This window comes from Liolophura sinensis, unplaced genomic scaffold (genome assembly GCF_032854445.1).
Source record: "Liolophura sinensis isolate JHLJ2023 unplaced genomic scaffold, CUHK_Ljap_v2 scaffold_14, whole genome shotgun sequence".
NCBI lineage: Eukaryota > Metazoa > Mollusca > Polyplacophora > Chitonida > Chitonidae > Liolophura > Liolophura sinensis.
This window is the reverse complement of record NW_027017953.1, coordinates 919,600-938,168: the sequence shown is the minus strand read 5'-3', so window position 1 is coordinate 938,168 and position 18,569 is coordinate 919,600. Positions and strand designations below refer to the sequence as shown.

General features: G+C 41.5%; 1 protein-coding gene across 7 annotated transcripts in view; it reads left to right on the top strand.

Moving 5' to 3' along the window:
• Positions 1-17,343, top strand: part of LOC135481240 (ras-related protein Rab-3) — a 62,613-nt gene extending 45,270 nt beyond the window's left edge. For 6 of the 7 annotated variants that reach the window (XM_064761078.1, XM_064761072.1, XM_064761076.1 and 3 more), the window contains 3 exons: positions 2,674-2,792; positions 4,771-4,895; positions 16,144-17,343. In XM_064761078.1, the coding sequence (XP_064617148.1) occupies positions 2,674-2,792; positions 4,771-4,895; positions 16,144-16,334 (435 nt within the window). In that variant the 3' untranslated portion in view covers positions 16,335-17,343. Of the gene's footprint in view, positions 1-2,673; positions 2,793-4,062; positions 4,188-4,770; positions 4,896-16,143 lie in introns of all 7 variants that reach the window. The other variant, XM_064761074.1, reaches the window with a different exon arrangement.
• The last annotated feature ends 1,226 nt before the right edge of the window (positions 17,344-18,569 follow it).

Genomic DNA, 18,569 nt, shown 5'->3' with positions numbered 1-18,569 from the left:
GCTCTGGCACTTAAGCTCCCTGTACTTGTAAGTCCAGTAAGCCTGGACATAAGATCCTGACTAGTAAGTTCTGATCTGAGTCTGAACGTGATGATCAGCAGTACTGAGCAGCATTAATGAGCAGCATTAATGAGCAGCAGTACTGAGCAGCAGCAGCAATGCAGTGAGGATGTCCATGTACTTAATGAAATTGTGATCACGATAAGTTTGGTAATAACCTGCCTCTGATCAAAGGATGGTACATGTAATTACATGTACATATATTCAGGGTGGTTATGCGGTTTAAACAGTATGGATTAAACAGTTGACCTGTGGATCTTGAGATTATCTTTTCCAGGGGAAATATCTCATGTGGTATAGCCACTCTTGGTGTAGCAGAAAGCCATACCATGGCATTGTAATATGATCAGTTGTTTCCTCGGTAAGTGGGCATGGTCAAGTGGTCAGATACTGATGGCCAATTGTGATGGGAATGTGGCCAGATGATGACCAGAAGTGGCCAAACAAGTAAATCTAATCAGGCTTGAGCTGGTTTGCTGTAACACCATTGTCTGGGATATAATGTATGCCCAGTCAGGAGACCCGTGTACCTCACATGTACGCCAGTTTGTGTATCGGGACTTGGGCTTACAGATTCTGCCACTGGTAGTCATCTTGTGTAGTATTGAAACTTGTATATAGCAGCTATGGCCAAGCAGACCAATCCAGCAGCACCATTGATAATTCCTTATGTACACTGGAGTGGAGAGAGTAAAATCAATACAGAGCTGTATGGTGGGCTTGTCTATGGCCTTCCCTGGGTACAGACTGCAGGCTCTCACCATGGCGGCAGGAGGGCTGCGACTTACCCTACACTCAGGCTCCGTCTGGATTCCCAGAATTATAAATAAACCTTCAATCCATCTCCCACGCCTGTTTACAGTTCATTACTTCCCTCTGCATTATTGAACATGGATTTGTATGCATTGCCTTTATATATACTAAGCTCCAGCCTGCTCAGTTTCTCAAAAATATCTTTGCCATTCAGACTTCATCATGTATTAATACCTGAAGAAACCATGAGAATGACGCCTGCATTTCATGCCTAGGATGGTGTGTTTATGTGAAATGTTTCTCAGATGGATGAGATACATGTAGATGAAACTAACATTAGCTCACAGGAGGAAATTGCTTGTGTGTAAATACAGGGGTAACTTGATGATGAAGTCCTCTACATTTCTCTCAACTACCGAATATTTATTGGAAGATAAGTAAAGCCGGTTGATGAGAAGAAGCTAGATTTAAGTGACAAGATCAGCCTATACCCCCAGAAAGCTGCGTAATGATAATGTGCATTGTTTCTGAGCTTTGGGATTCGAAATGAATATTGTCAGGTGCTGCTTAGTCATTGCATGTATTATTTGGTTACAGATGGATGGATTCTCATGTAGTGAGCCATGTTGTCGTTGAAATGTCTTCCATTTTACTACAAGTTTCGTCTATTATAGTGGCATATATATTTTGATTTTAATATGCTGAGGTCTGCCTTGTCACCAGACTGATAGATGAAACATTAATGGTGATGGCAGAACTGCGTTGTTATCAGACTGATAGATGAAACATTAATGGTGATGGCAGAACTGCCTTGTTACCAGAATGATAGGTGAAACATTAATGATGGTGAGAGGTCTGTCTTGTCACCAGACTGATAGATGAAACATTAATGGTGATGGCAGAACTGCCTTGTTATCAGAATGATAAGTGAAACATTAATGGTGGTGAGAGGTCTGCCTTGTCACCAGACTGATAGATGAAACATTAATGGTGATGACAGAACTGCCTTGTTATCAGACTGATAGATGAAACATTAATGGTGATGGCAGAACTGCCTTGTTACCAGAATGATAGGTGAAACATTAATGGTGATGGCAGAACTGCCTTATCACCAGACTGATAAATGAAACATTAATGGTGATGGCAGAACTGCCTTGTCACCAGACTGATAAATGAAACATTAATGGTGATGGCAGAACTGCCTTGTTATCAGACTGGTAGATGAAACATTAATGGTGATGGCAGAACTGCCTTGTTACCAGAATGATAGGTGAAACATTAATGGTGATGGCAGAACTGCCTTGTTACCAGAATGATAGGTGAAAAATTAATGATGGTGAGAGATCTGTCTTGTCACCAGACTGATAGATGAAACATTAATGATGGTGAGAGGTCTGTCTTGTCACCAGACTGATAGATGAAACATTAATGGTGATGGCAGAACTGCCTTGTTATCAGACTGATAGATGAATCATTAATGGTAATGGCAGAACTGCCTTGTTATCAGACTGATAAATGAAACATTAATTGTGATGGCAGAACTGCTTTGTTACCAGAATGATAGATTAAACATGTATGGTGATGAGAGGTCTGCCTTGTTACCAGACTGATAGATGAAACATGTATGGTGTTGACAGAACTGCCCTGTTACTGTAATGATAGATTAAACATTAATGGTGATAAGAGGTCTGCCTTGTCATAGATGAAACATGTATGGTGATGACACAAAATTTGAACTGTTCTGTTCCCAGAATAACACAGGAAACAGTGTGATGATGACAAGAGATATTCTTGACATCTTAGTTAGAGGAGTGTGTTGTGTAGAGATGTTTTCAGTGTTTCTCCCTTGTTGTTGTACAGGACACAGCTGGTCAGGAGAGATACAGAACAATCACCACAGCGTATTACCGCGGTGCTATGGGCTTCATTCTTATGTATGATGTCACAAATGAAGAGTCATTTAACGCAGTACAAGACTGGTGAGTTATGGACCTTACTACTGTCTATAGTCTACAGGTACATGAAGGAATTTTAGTCCTGAGGAGAGTTTTTGAAAATTGTGTTGGGCTTGAGTTAAGAGTACAAAATTTTTATAAAGAAATGTTACACTTTCATTCAGAATTTGAACTCAAACATTTATATGTATATTACATTCCTGCTGAAGCTATGTTAAATTTGAAATCAGCTTTTAACCCCCCTTCTTTTTTCTTTGGTTTGAAATCTTTTTCATTATATTTCAGTATGTGTGTTTTTATAATAGTGTTTCTTTTTGGCACTCAGGGTTGTCTTTTTTATTTGCTAATGATAACATACTAGTATTTGTTTTAAAGAAGTCTACTAATCAAGTGAATACAAATATCCCTGGTAGAGTCATAATTACATCCTAGCTATACCTCATGGTAATGATCGAGAGTCATTCTTTAATCGTAGTTGTGATAACTTCTCATAATTCTTGTTTTCAACATTGGTTGGGTTTTTTGTTTGTTGTACTGAATTTGACATGACGTTTGCCGCACGCTAATATACACTTTAAAATCATTTTATGAATGCCATATTTGCCAAAGTTAATATAATGTCAGCACCACATCTGTTCAAATTTTTGTACTGTTTAAAATTTGATCAAAATAATAATCACTACTTTTGCTTCAAGTCATTGTAACTACAAGTAAATTAACAGGAAGTTATTTCCTGACTTAAAGGATACATGAAATGCTTGTTTTGTTTTTCTGAAGATGATCGAAAAGTACCCAAAAAAGCTTCTAAGCTTTCTTCTTGGTGTGTAAAAATGGCTGTTCATAAAGCACCAACAGTCAGTCCGGAAATTTAGTAACCTGCTGTGGCCACATCAGTGATGCTAACTGCCAAAACAACTTTGTTGGGGGGAGGGTCTGAATTGGGGGGGGGTAAGCAGGTTTCATGGTCTCAGTATGATCATGGACAAGGTCATTTCTGACTATTCCCAACCGCTGATGGAAAACATGCATAAAATTGAGCGGCTGGTAAGAAATACAAGATATAACATGTATTTCATTAATACACTACTCTTCGCTTTGATGTACCTTTTCATGTATGCTGTAGTAACCAGCCCTGAAGACTCTGTTCTTGATGCTAATTGGCTGATACCGGGTATAACTAACCCGATATGATACTAACTGCTGGGGATATATGTACAGTCCAGGACCACATACTGTTGGCAACGTGGTCATCAGCCCATGGATGCTCTGTTTTCTGTATGACCAATGTTAACAGGAGCACCCAGATCCAGACGCATGCCTGGAGTAACGCCTGTGTCCAGCTCGTGGGCAACAAGTGTGACCTGGAGGCGTCAAGAGTGATCAGCACCCGGCAGGGGCAGGAGCTGGCGGCACAGTTAGGTAGGGCTGTGGGAGAGGGTGTGTAGATAATGAGGATGAGCTGTCGGATAGCCGTGTGATAGTTCTCCTGTGTATAGACTCCCCAGTGACGCCATTCTGTTCTCCCTACAAACCATACATGTGAACCAGAGGCAGGAGTCAGGAAGCAGGCAGTGTCTTCAGCAAGCTTATTCAACACTCATCCAACACTCACAAATTTCTTCAAAATTTAGATGAAAAAGAGACATGCATTTCCAAGCAGATGTTTATTTATATTCCAATTTTAAAGGACCAGTGTTTGGTTGGATTCCTTTGGTGGTTACCCTTAGTACTGGTGTTGAGACTTGATGAAGACGTGCCTACTTCTTATCCCTGTGAATTGCCAGGATATGGGGCTTCTGCTTGTTGCTGGTGACAGCTGGCGGGTTGTCCGTGTGGAACCACTGGGGTCGGGTGTCTTTCTTTCAGGTGACATTAGCTGTGTGACCGAGAGACGAGTAACATTGAGCCTTTTCACAGCACAGGAGAACCGCCCACCCACCTGATAACGAGAGAGTCATTGGAAGTAGCTGAACCCGGCCTTATTGTGAGCTTCTTGTTCCAGGTGCACACAAATCAAGACATATTCGTGGGATAACGCCCAGGTTGTTTTAGTTGGTAACAAATGCGATCTTGAAGATGAGCGTGTCGTTTCAACTGAAAGAGGCAAACAGCTAGCTGATCAGTTAGGTATGTTGTTGTTGTTGTTGATGTTGTTGTGAGTGACTGACTGGAAAGGTAGTGGATGCACCTGTGGCTGACAGATAAGAATTTTTGTGAAGTAAGCCAACTAATGGAATAATTTGTCAAAACTTTATAGCACTTCTCAAACCTAGAGGTTTTTATTCATTCTTTAATATGTATGTTAATTAATACTGATCATCCTACATCATCAGTCATTTCTGGATCGATGAGCTGAAGATAAACATGCAGTGTAGCCTGAAGTGACAAAATTAAATTGTGAGCCAAAATGAACTGATGATAAAAATCAGCATTCATAGCTGCCTGAGGAAGAAGGCTCTTTTGTGTTGCAGTTGACGGTTTGACCTTTTCCTGTTGGATACATTTACATAAATTTTGTAGGTTTAAACTAACTACATCTAGTTATAATCGCACATTGTGGTGCAGTGTGTGCCCCAATTAGCTAAAGGTTCATGTTACATGAAGGTTAGTGTGGAGGCATGTGTAAAAAGTGAGTCAAACGTGAATAGATGAGCTTACCATAGTGATTACCCAGCACTTACACATTTAAATCTTTCTAAATAACTGATCTTGAGCCTGGATGTGAAAAGCTGTGAATCCATGTGTGATGGGAGAGTGTTGGAGCGTCAGTGATCTGCCGACACAGCCCATGTTTTATGGTCCAGTTACGTGTACATTATACACATTTCCTTGTCCTTGTTCACTCTCACTTTTTATAAGATATAAGAACTAAGATACTGCGGTATCAGGATTGATAATATTCTTTTGTCGTTGCCATTGGCAACATGCCTTAATTTTTTATTGATCTAGCAGCAATGAAGGCTAATGGCTGACTACTTCCATGTTGTTGTTCATGAGAGAGGCAATGCTAACCATCTGACAAATGATTTTCATGGAATTGAAACTCAGCCTAAACTCTGGATAAATACTTTAATACTTTAATAGGTATAGCCCCTAAATGTGCCTCTGACATTTCTCCTGACATCTGATGTATTCTAATGCATGTTAAATGGGGAGAATTTGGACTTCAGCACAGTATTTTGTGCCGTTATTGACTTATTCATTTCGTCTTCATCAAATTAACATCAGGGCATTTTCCTGATTAACTTATCAGACAAAACAGAAACAGCCTGACAAGATGTGAAATTCTGGCAGCGATCTCGGGAGATGATCAGCCATTTCCTCCTCTGGAGTGGCTTGTGGCAATAGTGTGTACCGTCCCACGTGATTGAGCCATTTCCTCCTCTGGAGTGACTTGTGGGAATAGTGTGTACCGTCCCACGTCATGTTCACATTTCCTCCTCTGGAGTGGCTTGTGGGAATAGTGTGTACCTTCCCACGTGATTGAGCCATTTCCTCCTCTGGAGTGACTTGTGGGAATAGTGTGTACCGTCCCACGTCATTGAGCCATTTCCTCCTCTGGAGTGGCTTGTGGGAATAGTGTGTACCGTCCCACGTCATTGAGCCATTTACTCCTCTGGAGTGGCTCATGGAAATAGTGTGTACCGTCCAACGTCATTGAGCCATTTCCTCCTGTTGAGTGGCTTGTGGGAATAGTGTGCACTGTCCCACGTCATGTAGCCATTTCCTCCTCTGGAGTGGCTCGTGGGAATAATGTGTACCGTCCCGCGTGATTGAGCCATTTCCTCCTCTGGAGGGGCTTGTGGGAATAGTGTGCACTGTCCCACGTCATGTAGCCATTTCCTCCTCTGGAGTGGCTTGTGGGAATAGTCTGCACCGTCCCACGTCATTGAGCCATTTCCTCCTCTGGAGTGACTTGTGGGAATAGTGTGTACCGTCCCACGTGATTGAGCCATTTTGTCCCCTGGAGTGGGTCGTGGGAATAGTGTGTACTGTCCCACGTCATGTTCACATTTCCTCGTCTGGAGTGGCTTGTGGGAATAGTGTGTACCTTCCCACGTCATTGAGCCATTTCCTCCTCTGGAGTGGCTTGTGGGAATAGTGTGTACCATCCCACATAATTGAGCCATTTCCTCCTCTGGAGTGACTTACGGGAATAGTGTGCACCGTCCCACGTCATGTAGCCATTTCCCCCTCTGGAGTGGCTCATGGGAATCATGTTTACCATCCTATGTCATTAGGTAACTTGAAGACCACAACAGCAGCTTGAAATGGTCCTGATTGGGTCTTCACCAAGATGGTATACAGTGTGCCTAGGTCTGCGGAGGCATGGACAACATCGCGTCTGCATGTGTTAAACGCTTGGTCTTCTAGGTGACATTTGATCCACAGCTGCTGTAGATGGTTTTAATTTTCACAAATAAACTGCACCAGAGTGACTACACATACATGTGGTGAATTTCATTATGGTTGCTGATAAGGATGGCTGATTCTGTAGTTATTGTGTGGACGCTTAGTGACAGTTAGCTGGAGGGCACCAAAGCCTTGGTCATTCCTTATTATTGGGATTTTGTGATGGCCCCTGTTAAGTCTGGTTGTGATTGGCTGTAGAGTGTAGTTGTGTAGTTGTGATTAGAGGGTTGTCGGTGGTTGGCATGACCCTAGCTCCCTGTGCTCTGGCTCGGAGACCAGACGGTTCCTTCTGCAGAGCTAAGCGCTCCTCTCTCCTGACTTTCCTGACACTGCTATTGATTTTATTTCTTGTACTCTGGTCGTGTGTTTCCCACAACCTGATCTATATGGGCACTCCGCGGCTATGTTTATCCTTTAGACACTCCCAGAAATATCCCTGCCTCTCGTTTTTTGTCCCTTGTCGTTGTCACCACTATAGCTAGGTCATGTGACCAAGTCCTAAATGTAGGGGTCGGTGAAATGATCGCTAATAGGTGGCTTTGCTCCATTGAAATAGGTGCTGGATGGAAAAGGGGATATTTTTACTCTGAAGCTTCTGTTCTCTCTCTTCCGTGGTAAATGCCAAACCTGTGTTCTCCGATCTTGTACTAATGGACGTTCTGTTTTGAGGGATTTTTTGTTACATTGTTGTATTCTGGTCTTAACATGACCATGTTTTTTTTTCCACTGAAATTCTCCCATAATGGACATGAACTTCTATCAACCAAGCAACCACTGCATCAGAACTGTAGAACAGCTTCATGTTTCATAGGGTGTAAAGGTCATGTTGTGAAGAATCAGTGGATTCATCAACCAGTGGCAAATCTACAGACATTCATAGGCATTTGTGTATGCTTGTATTATGTAGTATTATAACCATCAGTTATGGTATCAGCTGTACAGATAAATCAAGGTTCTATCCTTGATAACATCTTACTTAAAATTGTTTTTAGCCTGACTGATGGTAGTTTGATTCCACTTTGACAGTACTGTTCTATCAGTAAGTTCTAACATGATAGAACTTAGATGTATTTATGGCCTGCGACATGAGAATAAAAGCTTGGGCACTTTTAGAACCAACAAAAACAGTGGAAATTTGAAACCCACATAGAAATTGATTCTTTTATATTTTAAATATAAATGGCCTTTATTTCCGCATTTTTTAACCATCACAAATACAATGGCAGAAATAAGCCTTAGAATGTGAAAGTAAAAATCCAGTTTTATTGTATTAAGTGTAACTGGCTCAGTGAGATATCTTGTTGGATCAGTGAGGGTACATTTAGAGTGTAGGCTGTAGACTAAGCCAGGCCGTGAGGGGTGTGCTGTACATGTACACTGATACAGCCTCTGTATCACTAAGCTGGCTGTACCCCACTCAGCTGATCTGTCATAATTATACTGACAGATTAAACCTGACCAGAATCTGCTGAGGGCTGTTAACTATGAAGTGTGTACATCCTGTGTGCATGCTCAGCCATTTGGGAATTGTACTTGTACCGTGGTAAATTAAAAAAAAAACAACAAGAACAGAAAAATGTATTTTTATAGGCAAATAAATGATAGAAAATATTGGTGATGAAACTTTCATTTTTTCAGTAACCATACCGTCCAAAGAAGCCCTAGTAGTAGCAGGACTATAAGAATCAATTAAAATGTTCAACTTGTAAAATCATGGGCAAAATGTAATGTTTTTTTCTGCATATATCTGCATGAATAAGCAAACTTGAAGCTCTGCACCTAGACAGCAGTGCCAGACAAGTGGACTGTAGAATGTTTTAAGTGTAGATCATCTGCTCTCAGTATGTACTGATCCACCTGGACGGTAAACAAGCCAAAACGCTCAGATTTATTTGCATACAAGATATGATATTGTGTTCTGTGCTCTCTTACATGATGTCTATTCAGGCATGGATTATTCCCCAAAGTCATTTGTAGTGCACTGTTGTAATTAGATGGATGTCTGTGTATATGTGGGTAAAATTAAAACCTAACTACCTCCATAAATTTTGGCTCTGTTTCAAATTATGGCTGATGTTGTTGAAAGAGTTGATGGGCGAGTCACTCGAGGAATTGTAATGCAGCACTTGATATAAGGTGGCTGAATGGTTAATTATAAGCACCCCCCACTCCCCCTTCTCTCCTATACTACACCCCCATTTTCCCCCCTCTGCTATACTACACTCCCATTCCCCCTCCTCCCCTGTACTACACCCCCACTCCCCATCTTCCCCTATACTACACCCCCACTCCCCCTCTACCCCTATACTATGCCCCCACTCCCCCTCTTCCCCTGTACTACACCCCCACTGCCCGTCTTCCCCTATACTACACCTTTACTCCCCCTCTACCCCTATACTATGCCCCCACTCCCCCTCTTCCTCTGTACTACACCCCTATTCCTGTATACTACACCCCCACTCCACCTCTGCCCCTATACTACACCTTAACTCCCCCTCTTCCCCTGTACTACACACCCACTCCCCCTCTTTCCCTATACTACACCTTTACTCCCCCTCTTCCCCTGTACTACACCCCCACTTCCCCTCCTCCCCTGTACTACACCCCACTCCCCCTCTTCCCCTATACTACACCCCACTCCCCCTCTTCACCTATACTACACCCCCACTCCCCCTCTTCCCCTATACTACACATCCACTCCCCCTCTTCCCCTCTTCCCCTGCACTACACACCCACTCCCCCCTCTTCCCCTGTACTACACCCCCACTCCCCCTCTTCCCCTATTCTACACCCCCACACCCCCTCCTCACCTGTACTACACACCCACTCCCCCTGTTCCCCTGTACTACAGCCCCACTCCCCCTCTTCCCCTGTACTACACCCCTACTCCCCCACTTCCCCTGTACTAAACCCCCACTCCCCCTCTTCACCTATTCTACACCCCCACTCCCCCTCTTCCCCTGCACTACACACCCACTCCCCCCTCTTCCCCTGTACTACACCCCCACTCCCCCTCTTCCCCTATTCTACACCCCACACCCCCTCCTCACCTGCACTACACACCCACTCCCCCTGTTCCCCTGTACTACAGCCCCACTCCCCCTCTTCCCCTGTACTACACCCCTACTCCCCCACTTCCCCTGTACTAAACCCCCACTCCCCCTCTTCCCCTGGACTACACCCCCACTCCCCCTCTTCCCCTATTCTACACCCCCACTCCCCCTCCTCACCTGTACTACACACCCACTCCCCTTCTTCCCCTGTACTACACCCCCACTCCCCCTCTTCCCCTGTACTACACCCCCACTCCCCCACTCCCCCTGTACTAAACCCCCACTCCCCCTCTTTCCCTATTCTACACCCCCACTCCCCCTCTTTCCCTGTACTACACCCCCACTCCCCCTCTTCCCCTGTACTACACCCCCACTCCCCTTCTTCCCCTATTCTACACCCCCACTCCCCCTCCTCACCTGTACTACACACCCACTCCCCTTCTTCCCCTGTACTACACCCCCACTCCCCCTCTTCCCCTGTACTACACCCCCACTCCCCCACTTCCCCTGTACTAAACCCCCACTCCCCCCTTTCCCTATTCTACACCCCCACTCCCCCTCTTTCCCTGTACTACACCCCCACTCCCCTTCTTCCCCTATTCTACACCCCCACTCCCCCTCTTTCCCTGTACTACACCCCTACTCCCCCACTTCCCCTGTACTACACCCCCACTCCCCCTCTTCCCCTTTTCTACACCCCCACTCCCCCTCTTCCCCTATTCTACACCCTCCACTTCCCTTCCTCCCTTGTGCTTCACCCCTTCACCTCCATTAAGCAGACCTATAATTTACTGCATGCTTCCATGCCAGCACCTTAACATGACTTCTATCCTGTTTATCAGACAAGCTGCCATAATGCAGACTTTGTGCAGAAACTCTTTGATGGCATGTCAGTTTGGTAGCCCCTATTTTTAGCCTTCTCTGGCCAGTTATTGGTCAGCTGTGCTTTGTTAACTTGACGGCTTTCACTGATTTCACGTAGTCAGACGTAGGATCAAATTACCCCATTATCATGAATGATTTAACACCTCCTTGACGTCAGCTAATGGAAGAATTATATATTCCCACACAAATGAGAGGAGTAACCTTCAGCTGGCTTCATAAAGTAAAGATGAGGGGAATGGATAATTGTGGTCTCTTCTGTTCTGTTATCTACTATATTTAGCAGCTTTCTCCACATGCTGTTAATTACAGTAGTTTCTTGTTACATGTAGATATATTTTGTCTTACTGGGGCTGCCATGACACATTTATCTAATTCCTCGTTAATGTGAGAAACCACCTTGCCTTTTCTTCACCTGGTTATTTGGCCAGCTACATGTAGTTCACATTAATTCAGATGCCAATGGTCAGAGGTGTTTTATTTTGTATTTACATTAAAGTCATTTGCCTTTGGCATATTTCTACTTTTGTCATGTTTCTCTTTCTTATTGAAAAGAAAAAGAAGCAAACTTTATAATGTAATATTCTGGTGTCAGATGTATCTGACGTATCCGAGATCATATGATGTAATTAAGTAGAGGAGAGGCTTCTTATCAAGTGTGTTGCTGCTGTTTAGATAATTCATAGCTGGGCTACATGTAAATGAATCATTTATCATGTTCTCAGTTGTGTAGGAGACCAAGCACAGTCTAAAACATGCCATTAGGCCCTCTGTCTCTCTCCGCCTACCTTTTTTTGGTTTTGTTTTTTTTTTTTTCTGTGCGGAAACAGTCTCTTTGATTATGGCCTTTAGCAACAGCATCAAGGATAAAGAGCAGGTGCCCCTGGTGGAGACAGGGAGTATATAGGAAACAAGTGGTGATTCCACATTCAGTCCCCAATAACAGCTACCACAATGCAGTGTTACCATACATTAACACCAGATTCTACAGTTAATCTGTTAAGACGTAAGTGCAATATGCATTAATGCCAGATTTTACACTTAAAGTGTTACGACGTAAGTGCAATATTAAAATGCATTAATGCCAGATTCTACAGTTAATCTGTTAAGACGTAAGTGCAATATTACCATGCAGTATTGCCAGATTTTACGGTTAATCTGTTAAGAAGTGAATGCAATATTACCATACACTATTGCCAGATTTTACAGTTAATCTGTTAAGAAGTGAATGCAATATTACCATGTACTATTGCCAGATTTGACAGTTAATCTGTTAAGAAGTGAATGCAATATTACCATGCACTATGGCCAGATTTGACAGTTAATCTGTTAAGACGTAAGCGCACTATTCTAGACTCTTAATTATTAAATAAGACGATGCATGAAGAGAGAGGAAGTTGGGAGGAGGAGTCTGTTGTTGTCGGTGCTAAGTTTAGTTTCATATCTCGCTATTAATAAGTGTGAGTAAGTGCACAGATTATGTTTAGATTATGTTACATGACATATCTGACTCCTGGTGTGCTATGGAATGTCAGCTGGCAGGTGATAATGACCGTTTCTTCAGCCAAGAGGCTGCAGTCTGCCTGTATGTCTGACACGTGTTGTCTTAGAACTGTCACACTGAGAATGTACATATAGAATATATGGCTCGTTTGTGTATGTATTGGCTATGGTAGTCCTTTTGGCAGACACCCCAGTTGCTGTCTGGTGTGGTATTCCTTTTGGTTGATATCCCATTTGCTGTCTGGTTTGGTATTCCTTTTGGTTGATATCCCAGTTGCTGTCTGGTGTGGTATTCCTTTTGGTTGATATCCCAGTTGTTGTCTGGTGTTGATATCCCCGTTGTTGTCTGGAGTTGATATCCCAGTTGTTGTCTGGTGTGGCATTCCTTTTGGTTGATATCCCAGTTGCTGTCTGGTGTGGTATTCCTTATGGTTGATATCCCAGTTGCTGTCTGGAGTTGATATCCCAGTTGCTGTTTAGTGTGGTATTCCTTTTGGTTGATATCCCAGTTGTTGTCTGGTGTTGATATCCCCATTGTTGTCTGGAGTTGATATCCCAGTTGTTGTTTGGTGTGTTATTCCTTTCGCCTGATGTCCCAGTTGTTGTGTGGCGTGTTATTCCTTTTGTCTGATGTCCTAGTTGTTGTCTGGTGTGTTATTCCTTTTGTCTGATGTCCCAGTTGTTGGTTGGCATGTTATTCCTTTAGACTGATGTTCCAGTTGCTGCCCAGTCAAATCCAGCAATGGGTGAAACTTGGGAATGGAGCTGGGAAGGTGTTTAAATAAATAAATGTGGTCACATAGAGAAACCATGTTAATAACAATGGTGAATACAAATTATATTTATTTATTTATTTACATATATTGGATTGGTGTTTTATGCTGGATATTTCACTTATACAACAGCTGCCAGCATTATGTTGGGAGGAAACCAACCAAAGCCCTAGGGAAAAACCCATTACCAAACACAGATTATGCAAATAAAGAAGTACTTTGCATGGATTGATTCACATGGATGTGTACAATTAGTACCTGTGTAAACATTTCTTTCTTTCACATTTATATGTTTTGTATGTTTATTGGCAGAATACATGTTCATGTACAGTGAATATACCGTAAATAGCGGAAACTGGTGTGATATAGGAGAGTAATGAACACAAACTGTAGCATCTGTAACTGTGTGCATATCTGTGTGTCTGAGTATACCATAAATAGCAGAAACTGGCGTGATATAGGAGAGTAATGAACACAAACTGTAGCATCTGTAACTGTGTGCATATCTGTATATGTGAGTATACCGTAAATAGCAGAAACTGGCGTGATATAGGAGACTCATGAACACAAACTGTAGCATCTGCATATGTGTGCATATCTGAATGTGTGTGCATATCTGTGTATGTGTGCATATCTGTATGTGTGTGCATATCTGTATGTGTGTGCATATCTGTGTATGTGTGCATATATATATGCAGCTGTGCACAAGATCACTGTTCCTATGCTACTGGTAATATTAAATATTGATTTTGCTTTCATTTGGACACAGCTGGCCAGGTATAGCTTTCAGCGTGTTTATTTCTAGGACTTTTTTCACATATCTATCAAGTAGAAAAAGCTACTAATACTTGAATATCTACTTTTCTGTTCAAAATGGCTGTGCTGAGTATTCAGGATTTGAACTAATTTTTGTTTTGGCTTCATTAGAAGTAGATTGGTTTTTGGCTTTGATATGGTCCTAGGTGTTTAATCTGGTATTTACTGATGTGTGTACCTGTGTGTTTAAGTTTGTGTGATCTCAGTACAAATGCATTTACATGATGGTTCATGAGAGAGCAGCCAATGTTTTGTGGGATATTTTCACCTCTCCTCACTGACCAACCATTTACCAATGCATTTTTACAAGAATAAATCCCACATAATTGATCACTGCCTTCAATTACCCTTTTTTGAACACCGTGCAAATTATTTCTCAAAATTATCCAAAAAGACTGTCTGTCTCAGATGACCTAACTGATGTAATGAGTGTGTGAATATTTGGTCAGATGAGCTAATGAATGTATTGAGTGTGTGAATATTTGGTCAGATGAGCTAATGAATGTATTGCGTGTGTTAATATTTGGTCAGATGAGCTAATGAATGTATTGAGTGTGTGAATATTTGGTCAGATGAGCTAATGAATGTATTGCGTGTGTGAATATTTGGTCAGATGAGCTAATGAATGTATTGCGTGTGTTAATATTTGGTCAGATGAGCTAATGAATGTATTGAGTGTGTGAATATTTGGTCAGATGAGCTAATGAATGTATTGAGTGTGTGAATATTTGGTCAGATGACTTAATGAATGTGTTGAGTGTGTTAATATTTGGTCAGATGACTTAATGAATGCATTGAGTGCCATTGAATATTTGGTCAGGTGACCTAATGAATGTAGTGTGTGTGTTGTTAATATTTGGTCAGATGACTTGATGAATGTATTGCATGTGTTTATATTTGGTCAGGTGAATTAATGGAAGAGTTAAGTGTGTCAATATTTGGTCAGGTGAATGTATTGCGTGTGTTAATATTTGGTCAGGCGATTTAATGAATGTATTGCGTTTGTTAATATTTGGTCAGATGACTTGATGAATGTATTGCATGTGTTTATATTTGGTCAGGTGACTTAATGGATGTGTTAAGTGTGTCAATGTTTGGTCAGGTGAATGTATTGCGTGTGTTAATATTTGGTCAGATGACTTGATGAATGTATTGTGTGTGTTAATATTTGGTCAGGTGACTTAATGGATGAGTTAAGTGTGTCAATATTTGGTCAGGTGAATGTATTGTGTGTGTTAATATTTGGTCAGGCAATTTAATGAATGTATTGCGTGTGTCAATATTTGGTCAGGTAACTTAATGAATACATTGCGTGTGTGAATATTCGGTCAGGTGACTTAATGGATGTTGTGAATGCGTGTGAACGTGGTAACAGTTGTTTGCCTTCAGCTGTACTGGCTTTGGAGAATTGATTTATTTATTAATTTATTTATTTGATTGGTACTCAAGAATATTCTACTCATACGACAGCGGCCAGCCTTATGGTGGGAGGAAACCGGGCAGAGCCTGGGGGAAACCCATGACCCTTCGCAGGTTGCTGGCTTGGAGACTTGAGGAATAGCTCTGAGCATGCATGATGATATATTCGCACAACATTGATACTCATTCGCTACTGTAGAAGGCATAGTTGGTGTAATTTATGATTGTTTGATTTTTTAAGTGGAATGTTGGCTTTCTTGTGTGAAGAGAGATTGACAAACAAAATACATGTATGATTTGTCTATCCTTCAGTGTTTTCTTGCATCACTGGTGAAAACTATCCATTGGCATGACCCTATTGTTGTCAACAAGCTGTATTGGTGCATTATGAATGAATATATGGATAAGTAGATGTGTGTGAAGCTTGATGTCTGAAGTGGGATTGTTATACCTCCAGACTACAGCTGGCTCCAGCAGTTCTGATAGTTAACAGTTGCTCTGTCTTCTCTTCTTCAGGTTTGGAATTTTTCGAGACGTCAGCCAAGGAGAACATCAATGTGAAGGCAGTATTTGAGCGACTGGTGGACATCATCTGTGACAAGATGTCAGAAAGCCTTGACTCGGACCCCACACTGGTCAGCAGCCAAAAGACCGGTACCCGGCTCACTGAGAATCCAAACCCACAGAACAGCGGCTGTCAGTGTTAACCTTAGCCCTGCCTACTTCTCTTTACTCATCCAAACTGATCTGCTTGGCGAAGAAAAAAGCTGCGACCATGCCTGAGCTCGTCTCCCCACTCAGCATGAATTGCACCCCCTGACTTGCTCCTTTACTTGTCTCCATAGCGAAATTCTAGAAGTAGTCAAGATACATGACAGTAATGTACCAGTCACCTGTAGTTGCTGACTCTAGCTTGTCAGCATTGTACCAGTCCATGTGGCCGCTGACTCTAGCTTGTCAGCATTGTACCAGTCCATGTGGTCGCTGACTCTAGCTTGTCAGCATTGTACCAGTCCATGTGGTCGCTGACCCTAACCTATGTCTATTTGGCCATCAGTTTGCAGCTTAGCTGAGCAAGCAGAAATTGTAAACTGTGAACAAGCAAACATTTAATGGTATGGTCATCATCTGTGTTTGATAATTGACAGGTGGTTTTAGTATCTCTGCGTGTTGAGTTTTACCTGTCGAATTCTGTTACCAGTAAAGCACACTTCTATCCGGTGTACCTATGACACAGATGGCACTTAGTGACAATGCATGCCATTCACTTGAACAACAGGAATAAATGTCCTTCTGTTAGTAAGTTAGGCTTCAGCTGATTAGCAAAAATCTTACAGGTAAAAGTTGTAAGAACATTCATAGGTAACCTGGAAGAATTTAATTCATCTGTAAGCAAAGTCACACTGCTTGATGCTTGTGCAGCTTGTGTCTTAAATTGTTCGCCTTCTCCAGGTGGCGAGTTTTTGTCCTGAGATTAGATAAGCACCTCGGAAAAAGAAAACATTTCTTCTGTAAGGGTTATCTCCGCTGCTGGCTCAGTTGCTTTTTTACGACTATAAACTGGAGTGTTGATCTGTGTTAGGAGATGCTAGGTTTCCATGTACCACCCAGGTGATTATAAATGTTTGTTGTGTCTGGTGATTGTGAACTCCAAAGCAGTTTGCTTACAGTTAAAGTTCCATCAGATTGAAAATCCATTCTTTCATGTTACTCTCTCTCAACAGTTACCTGTGTTAATATATATATATATATATATATATATATATATATATATATATATATATATATATAGCTCACATGATGTCGAGACTCAAGTAAGGATAAGAAACACTAAGAAAACCTTTGCAGCTGAGAAAAACATTCTGTATTAGTATGTATTAGTACTCTTATGATTGTTCATGAGAAAATCATTGAATGTGTGTTCAATTTGTGGATGAATCGGTTGGAAAGGCTGGTCATCCATTGGGTCTCTTAGACAGTATCTTACTACGCAGGGCTGCTGAGTAGAGGCAGACATCACGGTTTATTGAAGTTGTTTTGCAATTAATTGTTTATTGTTTTGATATTTTTGTCTTGTATGTTGCATATTTTTTCATTCCTTTCTTTTAATCTTTTTTCATTCCATCCAATACTTGTTTATTGTTTATTGGAAGCATTGTGATGTCTCAATATTTTCTTCATTTATCAGCAGAATGTTACAATGTTTGTAACCCAGCAGCATATTTACATTTTGGTTGTGGACACAATTTATTCTATACTTTACAATTGTCTGGGTTGGCAACTATTGGTATATTCATGAGTTTTGTTTGTTTGCCAGAGCCACGTTGTCTTGTTTACATGTTCAGACTGTTACGTTGACGATTAGTGAACAGTGGTTTTACCACTGATCTGTTTCTCTGTGTAGGGCACCAGGGAGTAATTAGGTACTGAAACTATCAGTTATATGTGAGCTACTCACGCTGCAGGCATCTTTACTCCCCGAGTTAATATTTGAATGACATCAGTTAAACTTTTGAAAATCATTAGTTCTTGTTGCACTGAATGTGTGAAATTCTACTGTTTCGTTTTGAGTTTCTATTCATAAGAAAATTGTCCATATTCTCCCATTCCTAGACATTGCTCATTGGATATAATGAAGATTTAGTCTTTTTTGAGTACTGGTATCACATTTTTTCGTTAAACTCTTTAAAACATTCCTTTACTTGTATACAATTTTGGATTGGTTTTATTTATTTATTTCTGTGCAATTTGTGACATTTGAAGATGTTCGTACTGGGAATTCCCCCTGGCCAGGGGACAGTTCTTCACATATGATCCGTCATTTGACTGGCCTAAAATGGTTATGTTGTTGACATATTGTTATCTTTGTAACTGAGAAATATATGTGAAGTTACATGAATAGTTTATGTAAACACACAAGTAGATACATATTTGCATCAGTT